Source organism: Molothrus aeneus, chromosome 1, assembly GCF_037042795.1.
Source record: "Molothrus aeneus isolate 106 chromosome 1, BPBGC_Maene_1.0, whole genome shotgun sequence".
Lineage (NCBI taxonomy): Eukaryota > Metazoa > Chordata > Aves > Passeriformes > Icteridae > Molothrus > Molothrus aeneus.
In genome coordinates this window covers 128,319,730-128,347,644 of record NC_089646.1, presented here as the reverse complement: position 1 = coordinate 128,347,644, position 27,915 = coordinate 128,319,730, and the positions used below count along the sequence as shown (strand labels likewise).

General features: G+C 34.5%; 1 protein-coding gene across 29 annotated transcripts in view; it reads left to right on the top strand.

Annotated features, from left to right (window-relative positions):
- RIMS2 (regulating synaptic membrane exocytosis 2) overlaps positions 1 to 27,915 on the top strand; it is a 444,895-nt gene that overhangs the window by 304,106 nt on the left and 112,874 nt on the right. For 23 of the 29 annotated variants that reach the window (XM_066564614.1, XM_066564744.1, XM_066564543.1 and 20 more), the window contains 2 exons: positions 7,895 to 8,074; positions 9,189 to 9,298. In XM_066564614.1, the coding sequence (XP_066420711.1) occupies positions 7,895 to 8,074; positions 9,189 to 9,298 (290 nt within the window). Of the gene's footprint in view, positions 1 to 313; positions 377 to 3,832; positions 3,908 to 6,325; positions 6,398 to 7,894; positions 8,075 to 9,188; positions 9,299 to 27,915 lie in introns of all 29 variants that reach the window. The other 6 variants (XM_066564675.1, XM_066564576.1, XM_066564600.1 and 3 more) reach the window with 2 other exon arrangements.

Genomic DNA, 27,915 nt, shown 5'->3' with positions numbered 1-27,915 from the left:
CGCAAAGACAAGAGATCAATTAGTCTTTATGTAACTGAAGTTTATGGCTTAACTGCTGAAAAGACTAGAGATAAAATATAATATTTATATAAGGAAAAAAAAAGCCCTATGATTTTCTTGGTGTTTGGTTTTGAAAAAGTTGGTTTTCTTCATACCTGAAACAAAATATGAAATGTACAAAATTATTTGAAAACATTTGGAAATCTTCCTATTTTTGTTGAGAAGTGGTCATGTCACATGAATTAGAGTGCTAATAGTAATAGTAATACATAATTTTTTAATAACACTTCTTTTATTTTGACTGCATTGTAAGGTGGTACAATGGTGCAAGTTCATGGGCAGATGATATAGTCAATGGTTCAGCTGAAAAATATGGGTAAGTAAAGAGTGTAGTGTTACAGATAAAACTAAAATGTATTTTGGATCTTTATAATGAGTTCATTTATAGTTGTACCAAATTTATTCCTAGTAAATGTCATTTTCTTGATGTCTTTCCTTCTTGACTCAGAACTAAGGCACTTATGTTCTAGTCTTTTTTCCAAGATTAAACTGTTTTATTCAGTTACAAATAGAAAAAGAACATTAATTATGTTTGAACTATTTTTAAAACATGTTCTCACTGTTCAGGGCTGCTTTGATGAAAAGCAACTTTTTAGTGATACCTGCCTACATCTGCAGGGCTGGAGAAGGTGCCTTTGAAACCTAATACATTTTTACTTTTAGAAATAATCCCAGTTCTATCTGTCTAACCTATCTTCCTTTGTGATTGATGCATAACCCATGCAAAGTGCTGTGTGCCTTAGAATCTGTAGCTCTTCCCAGTGGTGGCTGGCTTCTGATCAAGAAAGCACGCAAATTTTCCTTGCTTTTAGTTCGTTGACTTTACTGCTTCTCCCTCATTTTATTATTGCTCTTGCAAGAATTTTCTTTTTTTTTTTTACTTACTTCCTTTGTGAATGTGAACAGAGAACATGAGACACTGTTAAATTGAAATGTAAAAATTCTGATAGAACCCAGATTTAATTAATCAGTATTCTAATGTGGACTTTTCTCCTCTTTAGACAGGAGAGATCTGTGAAGGTCTTTTGGCTAAACATTAGTGCAGTTGCAGAGACTTGAGACCATATATATTCTCTAGCTTTTTGAACCACAGTGCCACTGTTCCTTGGCTCTTCATTTTTAAGTGCACAGCAAAGGCCATACTTATTACTTCATCCTGGAAACTACATAAACAAACTGAAAATGAACAGCATTTAAAGGAGTTTGGAAAGTGCTTGGTGTAACTAAAGCTTTTGCTTTTGATAATCACATGAAATAGTTGTCTTCTCTTTTCTTACTTTTTATGCTGAATAGATGATGCTAACATAGGTAAATATCAAGGGTAAATATCTAAAAATAGTTTTTTAACATGCAAAAGAAACTTATTAGTTACTACTCTCTTTCTCCATTTAAATTTAGCTCCTAAAATGTTTGGCAAAAAAAAAAGATAAAATAATTTGTTGTGAACCATTATGACTTTTACATAAAACATAAGGCATAGAAAACACTTCAATAGAGTAAAGACTGCTGAAATGGATCAGATTCTGTACAGAACAATGGATTTAGAGAATGCCTTTAACAAAAACTGAATGCTATTTTGTTCATTCATAATTTAAGAACTCTAAAGATGATAAAGTCTTACATACCTGCTCCTGTTTGAATGATCTGATTGAAATCCTGGTCTCATTAAGGGACAAAACCCTTGATATCAGAGAGGTCAGAATTGCAGATCTGTTGCCAAAAGTTAAGAAGAAGGTAAATATGTAGCTGCAGTATATATATACAATAACTGCATAGTTACAACTCTTGTGGTAATTTACTATTTAAACATCTGCCATATTATTGGTGTTTGAAAATATCACTGGAAAAAAGGCAACTATGTGTATGTGGCATATAGAAATAAAGTTATATTTAAGATCTGAGGGAAAAAATCTCACAAAATCCATAAAGAACCAAGTACTTTTCATATTTTGCATTTAGTACTGCACTTTTAAAAGGCATATTTAAGTTTCATGCTTAGTTTTAAGCCTGAACTACTTCAATTGATTAGTCTAGGTGCTCTGCTGAACTACATTTGAATACTCAAGCTCTACTAGAAAATTCTTCTTTTTCATTGCTTCCCTCTCAGGATCCTCTATGCATTGTCTTATGTACCACTATATTTCAGTCATGAGACATGTTAATTAAAACCCAGGCATGTTCCTGGTTTTGCTCATGCATCGTAGTATATTCAAGTTGAGTGGGTGAAATATTGTGTTCTGAAATGGGAAAAACTGTGGAATATGTTTATAATATAAAGCTGAAAGTGTTATATTTTGGAATATTTCCAGTACTTTAATGGAAGTTTAGATTATTATCTAGAGAGAATCACTGCAGTAGATTCAGTTATAAAACTGAGCTGGCGTGAAAGAGAGGAGAGGTTTTCAGCTCTCATCTTTGAGAATTTTGAATTCGCAGCTTTTGAATCCTAATCAGCTTTATCATGATCTTCAGTGAGTCATCTCATGAACATAGAGATGCTTATTCCTGCAGGGTGATTCTTTTACATGTGTCAGTTGAGGGTCTGTGTTAAGGATGTTGAAAGTTAGAAGTAGTAGGCAAAATACAAGATATTATATAAGGCAGCTGGCTATATAAGTCAAAAGATATATTGCAAGTACCAGAAGCAATAAAGTAAAAACACTCTACAACTTTTTTGCAAATAAAAATGATATGAAATGTATATCATTTCAGTCTTCCAAGGATTTACGTTACTTATTTGGTTTATTTATATTTGATTGTAATACCTAGTATAAAGCTCTAACTGCATCAGAAGAATCATAAAATAGTTTGTGTTGGAAAAAACATTGTCTGCTCTAACTCTCTGTGAAGCATGACTTTGCTATTACTCAGCAAATATATCAATGATGACACATATTTTGGAGAGTAAATCTCCATGGGTGTAGATATATATGCTTTCCTTAAGCATTTTTATAATTGTACCATGCCATGTGTTAGCATGGTCATGAAGTGACCGCAGTGTCAGGTCCAGATACCTGAGCAAGCTGGGAGCAATTTTCTGTGGCTGCAGCAGAACCCAGGAGTGTGGAGCACAACGTGCCTGGGATCATGGCAGAGTTCCCTGCTTTATCTGCTGAGTTAGCAGAATAGTTCAGACTCTGTCACGTTGCGATTTAGTCATGACTGTCACTGGCATGGGGATATACTGGTAGTTATCCCATATACCACAGGGTAAGAATGCATGTGACCAGATCATATCAGTGTATGGATGCATATATATATGTGTATATATATATATATATATATATATATATATATATATATATATATATATATGTGTGTGTGTGTGTGTGTGTGTGTATATATAATATAAATAATAATATATATAAATATAAATATAAATATAAATATAAACATATAAAATATATAAATAATAAAAACCATTAAAGAATATTACAGCAACCAAAATATCTTTCTTTACCTTTTTTTAAACCAGAGTACCTAAAAGCTTTACATTCCTGTCCTTTAAAAACTATAGCAGCACATGATTTTATATTAAGCTCCTTTATGAGCATAGATGAGTTTTCCTTTATGAGTACAGATGAGTTAGTTACTTGCTGAGATATCATGTCACCAGTTTTTCTAGAGATTGGACAGTGTACTACTTCCCATTTTCCACTGCAATATTTATGACTCAAATTTAAGTTTTTTTTGGTATTAGAAATATCATTTGTTTTTAGACATGCTTATCTATGTTATGCTAACAGAGGATCTTGTGTCTGTGACTAAACAGCAAAGTTCCTATAGATAGTAGAAGAGTAACATGTCCAAGGATTGAAATCCAGCAGCCATCCACAGACACTGACAGGTATTGCCATTGTATATTAGCTGGAGTTTGAAATTATGGTACTTAGAAAGTGTGTGGTTGTATTTTTATTGTTCTGTTCAGTGTTTATAGATGAAAAAGATACACTAGGAGCTGAATTGTAGTGTACTGTAATCCTACAGCAATTCTATTTTTATTTCTTCAGTTTTTTGTTACAAGAAAAACCTAATGCTAAAATGGTGATTGATATGATCTCATTATTTTTACAGAGTAAAAAAAATTTAAGATGGGCTTTTAAATAAATGGTTTTCAGTAATTTTGGGGGGGGAAAATAGTCTATTTGTTATGTAAGCTGTTACAATTGCTTACTGTTGGAAAATGTTAATCTTTTATAAAGCTTTCTCTATCCATAAGTTTAGATAAATGACTATAGTAATTTGTTGAAAATTCTTTTTTATTTGTGAAGAAAAGTAACAAATCTGAAAAATTAAAAATCGGAAAGTTATTTACTGTGTTGGGAAAAGAGTTCACATTTGAAATTTGAAGTATATATATATATATATATATATATATATATATATATATATATATATATATAAAATGGAGATAAATCAGTATATAAAATATAAAATATATAAAATCTGGGAGCACCTTTGGTTAGGTACTACAGCAACTAAAGCTTACAGTGGTACCTAAATGATACTAGATTCTATTTCTAATACTTGATGGGTTTGGAACAAGAAGTTTAACCGTGAATACTCACAGAGCTTTCTGTGTAGTGACTTACAGAGAGCTCAAACAGTCTCATAGGGATTGGCTTGCTTGGTTTAGAAGCAAACACTGCTGTACCCTTTCCTCAGAGTAAGGGACTGTTATGCTTACAAGTCTTGTAGACTTTGGCATGGAAATTAGCCATCTACCATGCCTGCCTTCCCTAGCAAAAATAGAACGGTGCTATAATAGGTAGTATTAGATGGACGAGGTCATTATTTGATGTTTCATTAACTGTATTTTCATAATGAAAGTCTTTTAGCAAAGGTAAACAGTGCTAGCGGACATTAAAATATTATATGGATGTTGAATAGTTTAACTAAGACTACCAAATTTCCCTCTTCAAAAATCAGTAATTCACATGATATGGTTTCTAATGAGAAAAGAAGAAAGTTTCATCTAGATAATTTGTAAGCCTAAGTCTTTAAGAATGATATCTGAAAATTTAGAAACTTCCATTTTTAATTTAACTTCCTCCCATAAGTATGGCTGGATTTTGATATTCAAGCATAATTGGTAAGGAAGGGGTTTCCCTGCGCAAGCAGGTTATCAGATAGTTTTTCTGTAAAAGGGACCATTGCTGAAGACTGGGATGATGTAGTACATGTGTTTACTGTTAAAAGGATAAAAGAATAAGTGAGGATGAAGAGAGTAAAACTGTTTTTTGAATTGCTCTTTATATGCATATGATGCAAAACCACAAAGTGAAGCTTTCGTGTGGAAGATTGTCCCCTTGACATAGCCCTCCATTTGCTGTAGTGCTTATTGGGAGGATTGCAGCCTGACACCTGGAACCTGAGGGTGATAATCAGTTTGGCTTCAGGACTCAGTCTTCAAATCCTTCAGTCTACAAAACAGCATTCCCTCAGCTTCAAAGGTTTACTGGCAAAATCCACCCTCTCCTTCACTTCGGGGAACTCCTGGTTGTTTTTGAACTTGAAGGAAATGCCCACTGGAGATTGTGGCAAACAGTATATTAGCTACTGAGTGTGACATTTTTGAGGCCTTATCTGTTTAGCTGCAGTTGCTCCATGATGTTCTACAGAGCACAAAATCTACCCATTAAGCCATTAGTATTGATCCCAATGGTAAGAATGCCTACTTTCCTTCTAATCAGGCAATAGGTCAGACCGCTAATATCCTAAAAACTATTTTTTATACCTATAGAGCTAAAGAGAATGAGGCCTTAAGAGTAACAAATGGAAGCCTTAACTTCTCATGAAGTCTTTATGAGAAGCATGTGGTTGCCACTCACCTGTTCCTCTGTGTGTCCTACTGGCTGTTGGAAGGAGAGAGGAATGGAGCATGGAGTGATACCCTCACCATATTGCTCAGTCCTTGCTGCTGGGTGCTCCAGCAGTTCTCTACTCACTGAAAGGAGAAAAAGTGACAGACCCAAAAAAGTCTCAGAAGGCTCATTAATATTCTTAAATACGTGGATAAACATGATAAGGGTGGGTTTTTCAAGACGTGGATATAATTATTTGTAATTTTGTTGAATATTTTTTCTTGGAATTTATTCCTATAGTCAAAGAATGTATTCTATGTTCATTTATTGGCATCATGAAGATGGGTGACATTTTTCTCACCTTCCATAACACAGAAACCTCACTTAAACTGTCACTTAAACTAAACAGCATTCCTATCAAAGCTAAGGTTGTGTTTCTCTGTCTATCAACAATGTTAAAGAAGCGAGACAGTGGATGTTTTTGCTGATGAAGCTTCCTATTCAGAAACAGAACTGATAGAAGAAGAAGTGAGGTAATTTTGTTGTGGTTTTGTGCCAGGCTTATTGTAATTTTCCTACAATCTTTAGTGCCTCAGCTTATAATTACCATTTATGTGTTACTATGGTGTGTTTGCTTGTTAGGAGCTTATAGATGTAGGTTCATGATGTATGGTATTGTTCTGAATCTGTCTGTGGCAAGCCCTTTTTATGTGCTAGGAGTGCAATTATGACCTCATGGAAGGCCTGAAAAGACTATTTTTAATGAATATTTTATAAACACGTTCGGCAAAGTCAGCCACTATACTCTTTTTCAATGCTTTTAGAAATAAAATGCTGTTACTAACATAAAAGTCTTCATAATAAGGCCGTGGTATGTCTCTCTCCTTTTGATACTAATTAAAATTTGACTCCTTGTTACTCTTAATCATCATCAAGCCACTCATTGTATTAACTGACTTCATTGTAAAATGCATGACTTCGCTTAAGGAAAAGTCCTAAAGGGTACACATTCCCCATTTGTATTCTGTATCTGTTCAGTTACTCAAGGAGAGCTGGGAGGAGTGTGGTTTTAACAAATAGCTCCATTAGGCTATGGATTTTACTTTTTAAATTGCGTTGATTTAATGTATTTCAGGATATTGCTAACAAATATTACTCTTTGAAAACAGACCAATTACATTGGGAAAAAGGTGGGGCTTGATTAATTTCTGAAAGTAATGACCTGATTAATAGCCTGAGATAGTAGAAGATATCACTGCTTGATCAAAAAAATCTCTTTTTCTCAGTCTAATTTCTTCCCATTACATCTCCAACAATAACTCTTTCCACTGCTGTTTTGGTACAGTTCCATAGGCTGTGGGTTAAAAGAATTTTTGAATTACAAACCAATTTTTTTCTTGTTGTTGGAACCTCTGTAAGTACTAATGATATAGATTTTCACCTGGTTACAGTCTCAGCACCACATATGAATCTATCACTTATTGACTAGCCTATATATAACAGACATCCCTAAGTCTAATAATAGTTAACAGTGCTACATGGTAATTATAACATCCAGATTGTGGACTTTCCTACAAACAAGAGTGCTACCTCTAGAGAGAATGCAATCTCGAAGAAATATGTAAAAACCTATTCATTTGAGAAAAAAATGCACAATTAAACTGCACTATTAATGAGTTCTTAGTTTATTGAGACTTAAGATTATGTCAGCTACTCTTTTTTCACAGGTTATACATTAATAGACAAAATAACAATATTTTAATCCAGAAATTGTCAGGAAACAGACTATTGCATGGATAGTCATTACTGAGACATTGGAAACATTTCAGCCCATTTATCAAGAGTATGGAGCAAGTCAAATCATACGTGTAAACAAACTATATTTTATCAAGAAGTTATCTCAGAAAATTTATTCCCCCTAAAAATGTATGTAATAAAATGATTTGCTCCAAACCAGTATCATGCAGCATATTTTATAACTAATAGAAAAGCTAAAGTTCAACTGAGCTGCTTTTTGACTAACGTTACAGGAATTGTGAAGCAGCAGATAGACAGCCATATCAAAGATCCAGATCAACAGAGCAACGTCCTGTGCTAGAGCGGACCAACTCCCGCTCCCGATCCACAGAGCGTCCTGACTCAAACCTCATCAGGTCGATGCCTTCATTAATGACTGGAAGATCTGCCCCTCCTTCACCTGCCTTACCGAGGTGAAACAGACAAATCAATCGGACTAAACCCCTTCTGCCCCACCAGCTCACCATTTTATTTTCCCAGTAGCTGATTGGTATCGCCTCATCCTTAGCCGATCACTAGCAGCAATAGATACTAACCCTTTCAGTGTGAACACACTATTTATATTCTACTCTGGATATAATGGTGTGACTACCATTGCAAATTGCTTGCTAACAGTATTTAACTACGTTTGTTTATGATTTCTCATTTGTCAGGAATCCTGGATGGTTTCCACATAAAGCACCTCATAACTATCATATTCTTCTCTTACAGAATGAGAAATTATTTGTGTTCATCAGACATTGCTTATGGAACAATCATCATAACATCAAATGAAACTATTTTTTTTAAAAAAAAGTTTCTTTAGATGCACTGTACTAACTTTGTCTATTATTTATCATTTTAACCACCATTTTCTCTGACTACATTTTACTGTGCCATAGTCTGTACTGTTCCTGTTTGAGTACCCCTTATTGATATTTTGAGGATTTCTATACATTAGTCTTAGCTTAAACAAACATAATACAATAAAAAGATGAGCACATTCTGGTCTAGATCATGTTCAGGAAAGCCTTTCTGTATTTTAGAACTGCAGAATACATTCTTTTGTTTTCTGAAAGTTAGAGTTAGTATCATCAAATCCCCAGTGAAAATTGGGTCAAATATCATTGTCTTTCCTCAGTTCATTACTCTGTTTAGAAAAATTCATGTAATCTCTCTGCAACTCAAAGGTAATTTAAAAAAATACCAGCTGAGTAAAGATAATTGAATTTGACTTGTGAATAAATTTATGTGTATGTGGCTATTATATCCATATGCACATGAATATGCACACAACACATTTTCTGGCTTGACTGTGTGAAAAAGCATCTTACGGAAGCATCCTCAGCCTCAATTTGGCTTCCTTTTAATGGAGAGATTTCTCTTTTTAATCAGGTCTTTTTCTGAATAGGGATAATAGTTTCCCTCTGGGACTGCAAGGGTCCCAAGTGATGTAAAGTCTACTTAGTTACATTATCAGTTCTTGACGATATTTAAGAATGACTTGGTCATTTAATAGCTGTGGTTTGTTTTGAATGTGTCTCATAGGTCACATCCTCGAACTGGGTCTGTCCAGACAAGCCCATCAAGTACTCCAGTAGTAGGGCGAAGGGGCAGGCAGCTACCGCAGCTCCCACCAAAGGGGACGTTGGAGAGAAGTAAGTGGATGGTTTTCTTCCTAATGACATTGCCAAATTGCTCATGAAGGTCGATGGTATTCATTATTTTTCTTTTGCCATTACAGTTGAAATCACTTGATTTTTTGTGTACAGAGTTGGGATTTGGTAATGGTATTGCATTTTGTACTGTTTTCTTCTATTATGTTTTAACATCTACGATACTCTTGGCTGACATGAATAATTAGCAGTATAATGCACACAAAACAAGGTGGACTATTAGCATGATCCTATTCCTTTTGAAGTCAGTAGGTGTTTGGTCATTGACTTCAACAGGCACAGGAACTGAACTTTAGTATATTGTCTAGTGACAAAATTCTGGCTCTTTTGGGAGTCAGGAACCTAGTTGATAATTTGTGGGCTCACATGGAGTGTATTACAGAATGCTGATATAAAACCTCTGCATCTTGAAACAGGAAGAGCAAGAAGACAGGTAATGATTTTTAAAATAAGAAATGTCAGATATTTCATGATTCATGTTTTACTGGTACTGTAATTGTGCTTATCTTTAATGTCTATTAAAAGCACTGGTTGATGGGGATATTTTCTGAAATGTTTAGAAACAAAGTATATAAATACATTCTTGACAGCAAATACATTTTCACACTTCTGTTTTTAGTAACTAGGTGTGCTGTGCAAAATCAGTCTAAATGGACATATACACTCCTTTTTTTTGATCCTTCTTAACATGTATATTGTATCTTTTAAAAAACTCTGTTGTTTTTAACCCCTGTGCTTTGGTTCCTTTTTTTTGTTTTTTGTTTTTGTTTGTTTGTTTTGTTTTTGTGACTTTCTGTAGACAATGGAGACAAGGAGATAGAGTCTTATGAAGGTCTGTACATAAAGAAGGGCTTGTTTTTCACCTGGAAGCCTTTTTTCAGAGGCTGTATAGGGAAAAACAAACCCAGCTGCAATTGATGTTACTTGATTGCACAGACATAGTCAGAATTATTGTCATAATGAGTTAGTGTTTATTTTTAGCCCTGTGGCTCATAAATTCTACAGGATTCTGCATGAAAAAAAGACAATATAAATAATACTATCTAATTATGATTGTCATTAGAAAAGTACCTAGACAAGTACCCATTTTTAAAAACCTAGAATTTACCCTATGGCAAATAAAAGCATTTCAGCAGTTATGTATGTACATTTCCCAGATTAGCAGATATTCAGGCACATATTTCTATATAAGCGTTGGAGGACATTTGACATGTTTTATGCTAGCCATTCATTTAATCAGAATGTTTTTATTCCAAATATTTTGTAGTGTGATACATTTGTTGAATTAGTAGGTAATTTGCAAATATTATGGGAAAAATATTCAATTGAGGTAGTCTTTCAAAAAGTTAAAACATTTTTGCTTAAAATAAAATCCCCTTATATTTTACAGTATTAAAACAATTTAATTTGCTTAATAGCAAGCCACAAGATATCAATTGCAGTCCTTGGTTATACCACTGAGGGTCTTTATGTAGTATTACTGTGTTTGTCTCATCAGACTTTTTAATTTAGTATTTCCAATGTTTACAATATTTATTTCCATTTTGGAAACAAAACTTCATGAAAAGAAAACTCTTGTTTTCTCGGATCATCACTCTTATTAAATTAATTTCTTTGTCACCTTATGTGTTGTGAATTGCTTATATGAAATAGAGTTTAGATATTCCAGAAAATAATCACATCTAATCACATGATGTTTGCTGTCATTGCCGTATATGCTTTTATGTTTTACCACTCTTCCCTGCTCTTTGCTTAGTATATCTATTTAGACTGTGAGCTCCTCAGAGCAGCAATTGTGAAGTGCTGTACTTTTGCTGTGTTTGATTAGAGAGGGTAAAAGTCTTATTTATCATTTATGTCATAGGTTCCATAGAGAAAAATGTAATAAATACAATAAAATAACTATTTTTTATAGGAATTCTAGAATTGTTTCCTCTGGTAAGTATTGCTGGGACTTGAGGAAATCTCTTTTTACTCAAAAACTGAGTAATATTTTCCTTTTACTTTGTCTTTTCAAAAAAGTAGTCTTTTAGAAAATCTGGGTTATGGAAAATTGTCAGATCCACAGATTCTGATGTTCTAATATACAACCAAAGCATCATAAATATCATCGAGATACAATAACAAGATACATTTCATATTGAGCTAACACGTACAAAGATGGTAAACACTCTTTAAAACCTAATCCATAGCTACAGCTTTCATAGAGCATTATGTGTAATTTTCTGTCATGAATTAAGAGCTCATATTCTAATACCAATAGAGTTTTTCTTTGAGGATTTTCCTGTCCTTCTCTAGGATTTTCTAATAATTTTCTTTAAAGGCAGTAATAATTTTCTTTAAAAAGGATAGTCTTCTGCAAGAACAGCAGATTACCTAACTTTGTTCAGTGGCAGAAATAATTAAGATTAATAGCAGTCTTTTTACTGTGGAGAATTGAATTTTACAGAAAGTTATTTTAGGCAAATGAAGTACTAGTTACAAAAACTGAAATTTAATAGAATTGGAAACACTGACTATAATAGAAGGAACTTATGTTAATATTTAGCAAATATAGCATCAAGTAAACCTGCAAGTTTTGTAGATATTTGAGTAAGTTTTAATGCATTTTTTAAGCCTCAGTGAATCAAAACTTTTGTATGTGGTTGGGGAGGCTATATGACCATATCTAAAAATGTTGTCACAGAGTTGTCACTCCTTTCTGTCTTACAGAACACATACTTGACTCAAATGAGAAAGGTGTTTCTATATTGCGGGGGAATGTGCTGTTAAGGTTAAACTTTCTGTATTTTGAAATCAAGATTTTATTGTTGACTAGATAAAATTAAAATCAAACTGATGAAAAGAGTTAGCTAAAGGTACCTTATAGGCAATGATGAATTGGGAGTCATCCTAGATTTGTAAAAGAGAAAAAGAAAGTAGGAAAAACTTATCTGCAGCAGACTCCTTCTGTGGGCTCATTTAGCTTGCATACATTTGAATAATTAGTATTTCTTACACGGTTGTATCTGCATACCTTTTTTTTAAATGTTATACAAATGCCAGAACTCAAGTAGAAAGAAGGGAGTAATTTGCTGCTGGAGATATTTTTTTGTTACAGGGCAGCATTCACTAGAATGTGGAATATGGTATGCTTATGCTTGTGACTAGATATGGAAGGGAAGGAATCTACAGGGAAAAACCCAACCCTTTGGGTAACTGCTTTCCAAATTAGGATCAGAAGTAAAAAACATTGATTTGGGTTAGATTTAGTTCCATGAGCTGTATTATGCGGTTGCGAGTTTTTGCTCCAGGACATGAAGGTTCCTCTTGAATACTTTATTTCAAAATAACCCAAACTGTTTGCTTTCAAGAAAGCTACCTGGGAGTAGCTAAGAAGGACCACACCTATCTGTGGTGTAGTGGTCCAAACATTTTAATCAGTGTCCCACATGCTCAGTAGAACATACACTATCCTTAGTTATATTGCATTTACAGCCTTTTATGGTTATGATCTTTTTGCTAATTCCTTAGGTTGCCACTGCTGTGTTTATTGCAGTATCAGTTTTGCCTGTTGAGAAGAATAACTGGGTATTTCTGAAATGCATGTCATTGCCTTGTCTACCCAGGCTATAGCTTAGGATCTAGGCAGTTTAGGTTTTGCTTTAGATTTTACTACTTTGGTATATTTTCATGTTATGTGGCTTGAAAATAGTTCTGAAAAGATGTCTGGGACCACTTAACATATTTTCACTACTGAAATGCCAGAAGACTTTTTTTTCAGCTAAACTTTTGCTTGTATATTTTTTAATTACATGAGAGATAGAAATATCTTGCTGAAATGAACATTTGTAGAAAGTATTGTTAAATTGAACTTGGTTTTAGTGCTAACATGTTGATGTATTCTTAAGTGTTCTGTATTTTCCACACTAGTTGACAAGTGAAAAGTGCAGTATTTATAGTTCTTAAGGGTCAACATTATTTTTTTTTCATTTATATGTGGCTACAATGTATTTCTTTCACCTTACTCACCGTGGCAGAAGGATGAAATCACTGACCACTTGCTCCTAATTAAAATGGAACACCATAAAGTGAAAGTATTCAGTATTCACCCTTTCAGTTCATTGTTAATTACTAATCAGAGAGAGAGTACTTTTTCCTAATATAGATTTTTATTTTTCCTTTTAAAAATAAACACAGCCCTTTCTTCCTTCTTTCTACAAAAACATCCCCCAACCATTCACCCAACCCTAAAAAAATAGAAAATCACGTTAGGCTAAAAGATGTAATAAAACCTTAGAATTTGGAAATGAAGTGCTCAGAAATTTAACAAATAGAGCTCGGTAAGGATTTGGCTTTCTATTTATGCTCTATCATAAAGACTTTAATTATATGATCTCATAATAATCTTGTGTCTTGGGAAAATTATTTCAGAACCTGTTAGGCCTGAAATTAATGCTGATTAACTGTCCTCTCTTAACTTCAGGTGTGGGTAATCTTTTTCCAGAATAAAATTAGATATGAAAATTAGCAGGAATATGGGATTAACAGGAATGCTTGATTAGGTTTAATCAGGAATAGCTAGAAACCATTAGTTAGGGTTTGTATCTCTCAGGTACAGATTGAAATCTCTAAAAGGGACAGATGTATAGTGACAACATACTTTTCCAACTCATGCAGTCTGGAGTGGAAGCTACAGAGACATTCTGATGGTTAGGGAGGCACAGATTCTACTAACAGAAGTGCATGCCATTTATTTTAAGGGGTTTTATCTCATTTAGAATGCAATTTCATTAAATGAGAATTTATTTTGCAAAATGGAAAGGAATCTTATTGTGTTTACACAGCCCTACCCTAGTTTGATGGGAGACACAGAAAGGTGGTTATAATGCAGAAAACCGGTGTTAAGAACTGGTCATGATTGAATCATACTTTATCAGATGTGATTTTGCAGGGTTTTAAAAATATATGGCATATGGATACTTTTTTTAATAAAAATGATTGATCATATGTATAAAATATAGGATATGATCTTAGATTACTTCAACTTGGCTGTGAACTTGGTGTTTTAGGCAAACACAGCAGCCCAAAAGATGGAAATATAAAGCTTTGCACCAGCCTCTTTTTTGTGTGACTACTTCTGTGGTACTGGCCTTCATACTTGCACAGTGTAACTTGCATTTTGTGTGCTTGACAGCAAAGTAAACGGGATAGGTTAGTTAACATCAGTAAGGCTTCCTTAGGATACTTTCTGAGTCTACACTTGGGTTTTGATTTCAACTACGAATTTGCAAAAACACACCTTTGGGTTTGACTGTGGATGCTCAGTTCACTGCCCTGAGAGGCAGCAGACCTTGAAGAGTATTAAAATGTTTAAGCTGCATTGGTACAATTTCCATAGAAAAAAATTGAACAAACGTTACCTATAACCTAGAGTTTAAAGTGCTTACTTAAAAATTCTGATCTTTCAGGGGAAGTAATAGCTTATAAATTTCTCTTGGATTGGCAAGAGAAGAAATTAAACAGCTTTATGAAATTTGAAGATCTTGCTATATAGGTCTGAGACTACAAAGGGCATAAAAGGAAAATGACTGAGAAGTCATACAACTGTGCTTATGACAGCCATTGTTCATTTACCCTTCAGGGTATCTACATGCCAAAAACATATTAATTCAACTCTACTGAAAAGTGTTTTTTAAAGTCTTAGGCACATCTTCTATACATTTGTTTTAATGAGAGAAGGTTGACTGTATAGATTACATCCCTGCTGAATATTTTAATTGAAATTTTCAATGTCCTGATTTCAATTGGAATTTAAATGTCCTGGTTTTATCATGGAGTTGGAGAGCAAAAATTTAAGCACATAGTAGTTTGCATTGCACTGCATTGATTATAGCCTGAATTTCTCTATTAACAATACCCTCCTAGAAACAGTAATTTTAAAATTACTATTACATGCTAGCTAAACCCAAAGTCAAGTAATTCAATGAACTATTTAATTGAACATAAACTTATACATGTAATGAGAGAACTGGAAAGAATTCTAGAAACAGAGAACATGAAAAATCAATAAGCAATCAAAATCTGAGCCTTGAAAAACTACACTATATTGCATCACATCAAAGCTGTTTAATAAATAATTGACATTTAAATTAAAGTGGGCATATGGTATATCAGTAATTCAGTTTGACACTCTTCAATATTATTACTGTTGTTACCCTCATGAGCTTTGTCCCTAAAGAAAGCTGTGGTACTTTATTAATGACATTAAAAATATATTGGTGTTTCTTATCATTAATAGCACTTTCACTGCTGTTCCCAACAGTATTCTCTAGTATCTAAATATGCTCTAGGCAACTGTAGGTACTAGTGGAAAATGTCTTTCTTTTTGTGTTCTAACTACTCTGAAATCCAGATAAAAAAAGCATATTATCTGGCAAATTTGGGATATTTTTTTCCCAAGCTGAAAAAGCATTTGCTTTGTTTCTTCTGCTCTTTTTAGGTACCAAGTATGTCCATTAGTTTATGATTAATATACAGTTTTAAATATGGTGTTGGAGAATGGAAGCTTGGACTTTTTTCCCAGATAAACTAAACCAAAGCCAAGCAGAAGATTTAAACTAATTATCTACCAATACCTGTCTGTTTTCTCTGCTTTGCTACTTATTTTCTGCTTTCCAGTGCTTAAAAGTTTAGTGGGAAATTGGTGACAAAGAACATTAAGGGCTGCATACGAGCATCATTACTTGCAGAATGATCTCATTGGAATTAGCTAAAGATATAAATGAAAAATAGCACAACAATTTATTTCATCTTTGATTCACTAAAAAAAATAATTTCTGCCGTAGGCTGAGGGTTTGTATGTTATTGTGGAGGTCTTTTGTTTGATGTTTTTCTTTTATTTGAACAGCTTGTAACAAAGCATGTGTGTTTTTGTCTTGCTTTTTCTCCCTCTCCCATCTCTTGCTTATCTAATGCAGCAGGAGCTGAAGAAAACAAGTGTGCTGGAGTTGAGGAGGCAGAGGTTGAGGCAGGTCTGTCTGACCACAAGTGCCTATCTTCTTTAGATATGTTTTCCCCTGAGTATATAGGGAAGATTTACCAGCGAGCTTGTAAATATATTGAACATAAAAAAAACCCCACAGAATATTTATATCATTTATATATTCTTTTATGAAAGAACAATAAAAACAAATTAATTGAGTTTATTTGCCAGTTGTGAATGCTTAAAATAATTAAACGTGAAAAAAAGTACCCAACTATTTTACTCTTATTATTCTTTTTTATGAAGTTACTCTGTCACTGTGCTCAAGTAACAGCCTTGGCAGATCTGGGTGGGTACCTCTTAGATGTGGTACTTTGCATTAATAAGTTTTACATACAGGGAAATAAATTATTCTGTATCATGACAGGTTTTTTTCCCTTAGTTTGTGTTAGCAGACTGATGCTGGACAAAAATAGTAGGCAACTGCATTAGGTAGAAATACTTCAACCATTTTGTATGATGTCCTCCATCCTGCTTGGAAGACAGTTGGTAGTGTGATGACAACGAACAGTTCATGATCAAATCACAGTTGCAAATACTTTTTTCCATTCAAATACAATGTGATTAAAACATAAATTTAACTTCTAACTTCAGGAAACACCCAGTACTGGTTCAAAAATATGCAGAGATCTAAAGATATAATTTCTCTATTCTTCAGTTTCCTTCTCAAAGGAAGAATCATAAATGCATACATTTGCATTTACATGCCTTGTTAAGAGGTTACATTCTGTTGTCCATAATGAATTAACAGTTAATAATTTCCCAAAGTGGTGGAGGCCTGGTGCACAAAAATAGATGAGTTGATCAAGAAACACATTTAGTACTAGCTGGTAGGAAAAATTACTAGCTTACAAAGGTATGCCTAAGATGTTAAATGCTGCTTAAGATTGTGTCCGAATCCTATGCCCTGAACCTTCTTTCCATTGTTATTGAAGAGAAGAAAATGCAGATTAGTATTTGTTTCTATGAAGAAAAGTCAGGAGTGATGGGATGTGATGGGATTCATTACTTGTTCAAAACACATAATTTCACGATTTCAGTGGTGGAAAGTAGTTTTAATTTAAAAAATAAAATTTTTTTTTTTAAATTTTAGTTCTCACTTAGGCATCCAAATTGTCCTTTAAGATTTTTGCCTTCCCATTTTTTGTTATAGTACAGTTTACTTTTTTATTGCTTTTGTTAGGATTCTGTCTCTGTGGTGTTCAGTGGGCTGTGTGCTGTGTGCTCTTCTCTCTGTGTGTTTTGTGGTAACTCTAGCCTAGTGCATGGAGTTTTGCTCACATAGCTTGCAACAGTTTTGTGTGTGCTTGTAGTTACATTGTTCTTCATAGTACCTGTTCCAACTGTTAATCATCATTGTCTGTTTTTAATGTTGTAAAGACTGTGAGGAAAAACATCAAACCCCACCTGTTAATGGGCGAAAAGGCAAGTTGATTATGGTATTGCTTATGAATTGTGGGTGCTTGAGAAATTTAATTTTTTTTTTTTGCTGCATGTGTGTATGTGTTGCATAGTTCTACTAGCTCAAAATTAGTAAGTTCACATATGTTCAATTCCAGTGTGTTGTTTTACTTCTTGGATATAATTATTTTCAACTGAGGTTTAAAAATATTTATTGGAATCAAAACCTACAGATGTTTATGTTTTTGCAGCTAACTGTATTACTGAAGGTATAGTTTACACTAGGCTGATATGTGATCAGGTTGGCTATGGAGACCTAAGGGGGTAGGTTTATATTTCTTCTTATTTTGGAATTCCTAGGCTGCCTTGCCCTAAGAGGCCAAATAAAGTTTGCAGACACCTGCAAAATTGTCTGCATTATCTTCCACTTTTTACCAGGTCTATATTCTTTTACATTGCTTGGATATTTTACAAGCTTGGCACTTTTTAATGTGACTAGAAAAAACTGACCATTTTAATTATCATATACTTTTAGAGAAAGGCTTATGTTATTAGCAGTCATTTCTATTGTCTGGTTTGTAGTCCTGTTTGATGTTCTTTTTCAAATTCTGTAGAAATAAGCTTAATTCAAAGCGCTGAAATGTTAACATGGAGATTTAGGTTTCGTATCTAAAAATTAGAACAAGAAAGTTACAATGAACAACCATAGCTTACTTTGAAGTTTTATTCGAGTTCATGCTTCTAAATTGCTTTGATAATTTTGAAGAAGTATGTTACTACTTTTCCATGTACTTCTAAGACCCTATTACGTGTATATTTTGTGTCATTGGTGTCGTCTGCCAGTGAATGAAATATGAAGTAGGTAGTGTTTTGGATTTATTAAAATTTGGGTATTCACTCTTACAGTTCCCTCTCTACCAGGAGACTACAAGGGGTATAGACCCAGTTACACTGTTATGGACCATATCTGGCTGTCTATTCCCCAGAACAACTTAGCAGATGGAATACAGATATCAGGAGAGCAGGGATTCTTTTTTGCCTGTGCTAGTTTGTTATCTGGGAAGGACAACCACACCATTTTTAATGTCTCTGATATCAAGTGTAGACAAGACCAAATGGAGTGCCTTTGTAGAGAAGGGGCCGTGTCACCAGCCTGAGGGGTCACCTTGCCTGCTCTGGTGGCTGTGCCAGCATAGTCCTGAATGAATTCAAATCTGAAAGTCTGCTTTTTTAACTGCAATCTGTGCTACTAACCAGATAGTTCAGTGTCATACTTTTAAGATCTAAATTTCAATCATAGTAAGATTGAAGACTTCTGCCACTGACCTGGCAAAGCTGACAAAACAATTAACAGTGATTTGGTCAGGCTAAAGTTGGTTTTGTTCTTGGTTTGTCTTCCACTCCTTCAACAAAACCACTATATCATACACTTATAGAGCCTGAAAGGCTCTATAAAAAGTTTATTTCACAATAAACTACCTACTAACCTTTATTTAGATAGTTTGTTTCATACTTTTATTAAGTTCTCAAAGGTGTCCGTTTTATGTTTTAGAAGTTTTTTTCTGTAGAGCTCTTAAGCTTCAAAAAATGATCAGTTTCTACTATTGAATTTCAAATATTTATTACCCAAACTGTCATCCCTTTCCAATGTTCCTGAGGTCTTTAGCATTTCCCTTTCATGTTTTTTTTATGACATCTTTTGATCACTTGAGTTTGTGGGAAAAGGATCCAGTTAATTCTGCCCTTTGCTGTCTTGGTTTAGGTGCATAGAAGATGATGAAGTTACTAAAGCAAAATTTTAAGTGTTTCGTATTCCCTCACTCTTCAGAATATTTTATAGGATTACATTACAGCATGTCTGTATTATGGAATTAGGAATGCTTTGCAGTTCTCATCTCCCAGAATGAGAAGTGTCTGGAGCATATTTGTGTCTTGAGTTTATAGCAAGACAAGAACCAAGTCTCTGAGTCCTGCCCTTTCTGTGCACGCTGGTTTCCTCATGCATGGGAGTCCCACTCCTCTGTGAGCAGTCTGGATGCCTGAAGGAATAGAACTGAAACTATTCTGTATTCCAGATTATTCTAAACTGTTGTACAGTTTAGACACAATCTAAAGAATTTAGGTGACTGAAAGGCAAACTAGGCAGAATAGAGGGGCTCCAGTCAAAGAAGCGATGACAGATGGACCTGCTTAACTGACTTGCAGAAGCAGTATTCAAATACACTTTATTGAAAAACAAGCAAGTTCCTGTCGGGCCAGAGGGCATTCTCATCTGGATGGCTGATCCAAGCATCTTTTTCCATTCTAAGACCATTTGGATTTGTGGAACTGGGGCCTACACTTTGCCTGAACTACTGAACATGACTGCTGTGAGTCTCCTAGGTGCTTTCTCTTCCTCTGGCTCACTGACTCCAGACTTCACTAAGAGACCACAACAGCTTCTGAATTTTGCATGAGAAATTATACTGGATGTGTTTTACGTGGGCTGTGAAAATACTTAACATATTCCTATGTGTTATGAATACCTAGAGAAACACTGCATTTTAATTAAATTCTAGTTCAAGCAAAGTAAGGTTTAAATAAAGTAAAGACCTGGTTAGATTGTACTAGTTGTGGACAGGCACATAACTTTAATTTGCATGCTGGGAAAGGAGTGAAATTAGAATACCCCCACAATACAATAACACAAACCAGGAAAAATGAAGTACCTGTAAAATGCTCTAGACTGAAGAACTTACATTCTGCTAAAATTCCTTATGATATAGGGGGCTATTTGACAAATTTAGCTCTAAAACTGCCAGGGAGATGTTACAGATGAGAAAGAGTCTAGCTACTAACTTGTCCATAAATACCTTCAAATTTTACTTATTAAAAATTTGAGTTTTCATCTTTCAAAAGTACATGGTAATACCACATGGCATTTCTGAGACTGGTATGTGACAATGGGATGTCATTTTATCTACTAGACAAACACAATTTGTCTGGTTACTAACCTAATGTAAGTAATGCAGAAGAGTGAAATGGGCCTTTTGGTGCAAACAGTATTTGCATGTAAAGATGCAAGTACAATTTGCATGCAAATTGGAGCAATAAGAAAACTTTTATGTTATTTAGTAGTAATTGACATTCAGAAAAACCTAGATCTTTCTGAAGAAAGAAATATGTATTTTTCATCTTCGTGTAAGCCATTTATTGTAATTTCTTTATTGGTTGGTATTATTGCTTACATCTTTTGGCTTAGTTTCAGACCCCTTTCATGAGCAGAATGACTTTTTTTACAATTTAGAATGGTACCATAATCTTCAATCTTAGCTACATCTTAGCACCTTGCAGAGCTTTTCTTTTTGTGTGGAGTGTTTGTGAGAAATATATAATCATATAATGCAAAATTATCTTTCTGCTTAGAAAATGTTTGAGGACTTACAATAAGATTGCATCTTTTTCAATAAATATAAAAATAACATGGAAAGAAAATACTAAACCCTATATCAAGCTAAAGCTTGCCTTCTGCATTCTGCAGAATGAATTTATAGGCTGTTCACATTTTCTTGTATGCACAGAGTATTCCCTGACATCCAGGGCATGGAAATGCAAACTGAGGAGGCACTATGGAAAAGAGGTGTAGAGCAGAAGCTTGTTCTTTGCTCCATACTTATCTCCATATTTATTTTGGACATTACTTGTAATTTTCTTTTTTTTTTTTAAATTCATTATTCATTAAATTCTGAAGATATTTTGATTTTTATTGTGTTTACCTATTGCAGCAGTATGAGGATTCCCATACCAGTTCCTGACTAAAAATCCATGTAGCCCAGTGTCTGGTCTTCAGTTGACCAGGTGTAGATGCTGAGGGAAAGGGAAATAAGCAGGACAAGTATTCCGGTACTGGGAATAGTGTGGCCAGCAGGAGCAGGGAGTCATTCTTCCCCTGTACTCAGCACAGGTGAGGCTGCACCTTGAGTGCTGTGTCCAGTTTTGGGCCCTCAGTTTGGAAGGACGTTGGGACGATTCTGCGCATCCAGAGGAGACAACAAGGCTGGTGAAGAGTCTGGAACTCTTCAAGTCTTATGAGGAATGACTGAGGGAGCTGGGGTTGTTTAGCCTGGGGAAGAGGAGACTCAGAGGTGACCTTATCACTCTCTACAACTCCCTGAAAGGTGGCTGTAGTCAGTGGGGGTCTCTTTCTCCAGGCAGCAACTGAGAGAACCAGAGGACACAGACTCAAGCTGTGCCAAGGGAAATATAGGTTGGATATTAGGAAAAAGTTTTTAATGGAAAAAGTGATAAAGTTATGGAATTGTCTGCTTGGGGAGGTGATGGAGTCACCATCCCTGGATGCATTTAAGAAAAGACTGGATGTGGCACTCAGTGCCATGGTCTAGTTGAGGTGTTGGGCATGGGTTGGACTTGATGGTCTCGGAGGTCTCTTCCAACCTAGTGATTCTGTGAATTCTGTGAATTCTGTTCAAGTGTGTAGTGAAGCTTATCCAGGATCCTGGCTGCCCAGTCTCCTATGCCTTGTGCCTCAGGAATCTGCATAAACAACAGTGGTATCTTTGCAGGGTGCCTTCATCTCCCTCATAGGTTCTCTGTGTTGTTTCTTCCTCCTTAAATCAGTCCTTTCAAAATGCCCCCCGGAGTGCTTATCCAAACAAGGGACTTGGGGGAACTGTCCTTCCAGATGTCCCAGAGAAGCCAATTGAGTGACCCCGCTCTAGCGCAGCCTGCCGTGGTGCAGGCGTTTAACCAGAAGGGGGAGCAAAGCTGCCGTATTTTAAAGACATGAAAAAAGATGTGAAACAAACAAACAACTCCTCCCCATGCCTCAAATGGTACTGGAAAAAAAAAGTCTTGGTAGTGGCTTACAAATAATATCTTTGTGTTATTTAAATATACTTTAATAAATATTAATGTACTCATATTTAATGTAACATTAACTGACTGTTTTCTTCTTAGCCATCTGGAGGATTAATTTATTTTCTGTAATTTTTTCATGTTTTACAAATCCATTGTATTTATAAAAGTAGCAACATGTTACTCTGATTTTTAGCTAAAGATAGGCTATGACTTTATTGATCGATATTTCAACAAGGGCTCTCTGAGACCTTGCTTGAGTATATCTAATTTTTTTTTTAGATAGAAGATTACAATCAATTTATTCCCCATATAGAGAAATCCACTAGCAAAAAATTTAAAATATAAATTTAAAATATAATTGACAGAATTTGCAGGTAGAGAATATTATAAGAAGAGACTGCTATTGGACTAGACTTAAGTGATTTGCAGTTACAAATAATGAATGTAGCCTTGGAGTCAGCTTGAAGAAAACATTTCTGGAGTAAGGAATAATCTACAGCGCATTATTATGTTTTTAATGTTAGTAACAACAATATGAAATGTAGATATGTTGCAGTACTTTTTATTGCTGACCTGGTGATTTACATTGAAGTTCTTTTAATGTATTCCAACTGCAGCCTCAGGAAATGAAGCTCAGGGTTTGGGTATTGGGGTTTTTTTTGTTTGTTTTTTACTTTTTTTGAAGAATGTGTATGTAGTTTAGTAAGAAAGATTAAATCAAAACAAAATAAATAATTAAGATATGTCAGAAATTGCATTGGAACACTCTATTCATTAAAAACCATTATATAAGCCATTAATGAACAATTTCTTTATTTTAAAATTTTAGAACATTTCTTAGTATTCATTGGTTGATTTGGCACTAATATGCAAACTACTTTCACATGAAGGTTGTGTGTGCATATTGTGTATGTGTGTCCCTGCCTCCCTGCCTTTATACTGTCCACGCTTTATCAGCATTCAGGGCAATGTGTTAAGAGGCATTTAAGATTTTGAACGAAAGACAGGTCATCGGTTCTCAGATAAATGCCTTGATCTCTAAGGTACAGAAACATTCTGTAAAGTATTCTTCCAGTGTATGGAGAAAAAAATGTAGATCAACTGTTACTGTGACAAAAGAGGAAGCTAAAAGATTATGTCCTCGGGTTGGCTGTGGGTTGCCTGGGGAGGCAGGAGGTCTTGTTCTGTATTTGTCAGAGAAATACTACGTGTGTTCCTACTGTGTTCCCACGTGTGTTGTTTTTGGGTACTGGATGAGTTTTGTTCCTGTTACATCAGGGTAGGGAAGCATCAACACTGTTTTAATGAAGCACCTGAAGGTTTCTCTGGTGTAGGAACATCAGCAGTCTGGCATTAAAATCTTGACTGCTGACTTTGTGTCACTTCGAGTTGGCCTTGATGCCATTAAGCAGCACACTGGTGCTGCAAGGTGGGACTGGATTCGTTCCAGACACAATTCAGTACATCTGGGACAATTCATGCATCATGGTTTGAAGCCATTTGCTTTCCCCTAGTAGAGGTTTGACACACTGAAAATATTTCTCTCTGTGTGAGCTCTAGAGACTGATGTTCTTTAATTTTCTTACGGACCTTGTTTCGCAAAAAATAAAACTTGTATGCCATGAATTTCGTCTTAATTAATTCTTCTTCTTGCAACCTGCATGCATGAATTGAGATCTTAAGTATATGATTCAAAACAGTTTCTCATCTTTTGACAGTTTATCCCACAGTTTAAATGACTTCCTATTGTGCTGCATTGGTTTAAGAAGCACTAGCCAAATCCACTTTTGACTTATTTTTACAGTAGTTGTCACCGTATATTATTAATAACATAATTTCTTTCTGAGCATTCTTCATATAAAATTAAAAATAGACAGAAGTTCTGAGTACTTTTCATTTGCAGAAAAAGATGACTAAATTAAGTGTGTCTTAGTGAAAAAGAGAAGACTTTATGATAACCTAATCAAGTCTAAAACTAGAAATGCACTGATAAAAATTGGTTCCCAGAAAAGTTAGGTGCTGAAAAAAAGATAAAAGCTGACATGGATTTCATTAAAAAAAAAAAAAAAAGACAATCCCGTAAAAAAGAAAATATAAAAAAATGTTTCAAGTGAAGGGTATTGTGAGAAATGCTATTACTGTTTGTAGTATTGAGAAAAGAAGAGAGGAGGTGAGTATTGGCATAAGAAAAATCCTCATCATTAGTATCTGGTATTTTGCTGCATCATCTTGTACTTCTGCAGTTTGCTGCACCATTTCCAATTCAACTGCAACATTCCTGGTGCTCAGCTGGCATGGTTAGAAATTCAGAAAAGCTGAAATATGCAACTATTCTTCTCAGATATTATTTCCACATTTTAAATGTTTTCCATATTAAATATTCTAAACAAAAGTGTGAGAAATGCTGAGGTTGTACCTGACACTGAGTACTGGAGCACACCAGGCCTCCTCTCCCAGGCAGCACAGGTGAGTGTCACTCTCACAGGGAAAGGCACAACACCAAGTGTCACCCCAGCTGCATTATTCACTGTGGTGTGCAGTGCCCAGGGGTAGGTGCAACAATTCAATCTAAAGAAACAATTGCATCTAAAGATTGTCCATTTTGTTCTGGTGGGAAAAATCTGCATTGGGCACCTGCCAAATCCTTCTGGCCCTAAAGGTGCATTGGCCAGTTGAAATACTCTGACTCAAGAATCCCATATTTTATGTAATCTATATAAGATCTTTTTGGATAAATATTTAATATTTTTTCATCTCTCTCTATACATAAGTCCAAGCTGATTATCACAACAGATGATAGGATGAAGTTTATGTTATGGGAAGTGAGAGTGATAATAGGAGACTGATGGTCTAGAAAATGTATGGTTTCTTTCAAAATATTTACTATCTGACCAAAGTTGGCTTTGATTAAAACAACAAGGGAATAGATGGTGGCGCTTTGCCTTGGGGAAAAAAAAGATTTTAGAAACTACATTGTGCAAAGTACATTGTTAACTAAACTTATTTGTCTAACCAGAGAGTTAGAGGGCAACACTGACATTTTGGCACTTTGAATAAGCATCAGCATCTTATGCTAGTTCCCAAACAGAAAGCTGTCCTTTAAGCTCTCCTTAAAACATACTGTCTCATCTTTGTAAAACATGGAAATGGAAATGAAATTAGGAAATGTTGAAGAAAAGGTCAAATGTTTGGTTAATTCCAATGGGTAGATCTATTTTTATTTCTCAATTGAAACAATAACCATTATTAGTAAAACTCTTGCAATATTCTAGAAGTTAGTGGAGTTTTTTGACTTGATCTGGAGTACTGCCAAACCCCATATACTCAATCTAAACGTTGTACTTAACTTCTGATAAAACTAAACAGCCATTTGAATTTCATGCTGATATGCCATAAATTTAACTGAAGCTATAGAAAAGAGGTCATTTGGAACCTTTTCTGGAAGTGTCTGCATGCTCATGCTATGACTTTCCTCAAAAACATACAGTAGCCTGTCTTGCTTTTTGTAATGTTGTTAGTTTTTCTTTTTAAGGTTAACGTGAGGCAAAAGTATTTATTCAAAGAATGATATTTTTATTTGATTTTTATTTCCTCACTCTTGTCAGTTCAAACGTGTTACTGAGAGGGTTAACTATTTTCTAGATGCTGAGCTCTCAAAGAATTATCAAGGTTTAGTAAAGCTTTTCTTTTGATAGGGAACTTTTTTTATAATAAGTGACTTTGGTGGCTGAGACAACTACAGTTTTTAGGTTCAGAACTAAACCAAGAGGTCCTTAGGAAAAGGACACTCACCTAGAGTCAGAGAGAGAGAGAGAGTCTCTTCTAAAATTTGCATTAAAATAGCATGGAAATCAGTGGACTTCCTGATATTCTTCAGTGTTCTCCAGTATTTAGATTATTTGTTGTGTATTATGAAAAAATCCTTTGGATTACTGTATGCCTACTTTTTATCTTATTCTAAGTACAATCTCCACTATTTGGCCTGAATTACTGTTAATGGTATTTTTTGGTAGCAGTGACTATTCCTTAAATTAAAAAGTAGTTTTAGTAAGGTCATTGAGTTTTTTGATTTGTGAATTAAGAAAATACTTCTGGACTCATTTGAGAAAAAAGAATATTTTATTGTTAACTGTGTATATTCATAGAGAAAAAGAAAGAATCACATTCTCGCTAGGAATAATCATATTAGGATTTTATTTCCACGGTTTGGTAACAGAATGTTCTGTTTGAAATTTCTCATTTAGTACTCACTACACATGGTACTTCAAAGATGATAGAGACTGTTTCAGCTTGCATATCTGTGGTGTCATGAAATCATTACAGTGACAATTTACTTCAACCTACATTTCCACCCATTTCAAAAACCAAAGGAGCCTTTTATAGGACACCAGCCTGTCATGGACCAACAACAGCCACAGAGAAAAGGCTGCAGGATGCACACAGATAACACTTTCACAAGTTTGCATTTTGAATGTTAGATATCCATCCGTTTTCTTGAGAAAGGAAAAAAAAAAAAGTCATAGGCTAAAATACTTTGTGTCAGTTTACTTTGAATTGGTAAGATTAAAAACGTTTTCCATATCTGTCATATTATTCTCCATCACTGGGTATTTCTGTGACTGTAAAAGTGATAACATCTGGGGGCAATGGTTGTGAGGAGCTTTGCACTTTACATGATAAGCAAAGTAAGCAGATTCTTAACAGCCCAAAGCAAAAATGGAGCTTGGAGTATTGGATCTCTCCCGTTAATTGGTGTTGATTTGGTTTTGCCATGAGATCCCAAAGGGTTTAAAACTGATAGTATTTATGCTAACTACCTATTTTGTCAGAAGATAGAGGATTAAAGTGTAAAAAAAATAAATCGACAACCTCAAAATGCTAACAGCTCTCAAGTCTAGAGAATGTAGTTCTGTGGAGCAGTGTACATGATTCTATCTATAGCTCTTTTCCTGAGCAGTTACATCAGAAATGCCAGTTTCAGATGCAGGACTAATTGGTGCAAAAGTTCTTATTGAGTAGTTTAATCTGCTCAAATTAAAAACTTAATTTAAATCAAGTTCCAGATTTTGAAAATAAATCTGACTTAGTTTTGGCTTAAGAATTAGTTGTTAAAAACACTTTTTTAACTTAAATTAGGCATGCATTGTTGCTTGTTCAGGTTTTTTGTTTGTTTGCTTGTTTGTTTGTTTGTTTGTTAATTTATTTTGTTTGGTGGGTTATTTTTGTTAATTATATCTTTGCATAGAATTTTTTACCAAAATATTTCTAACTTCCTGTATAACTTACAGAAACACAATGATAATAAGAATCTATAGTA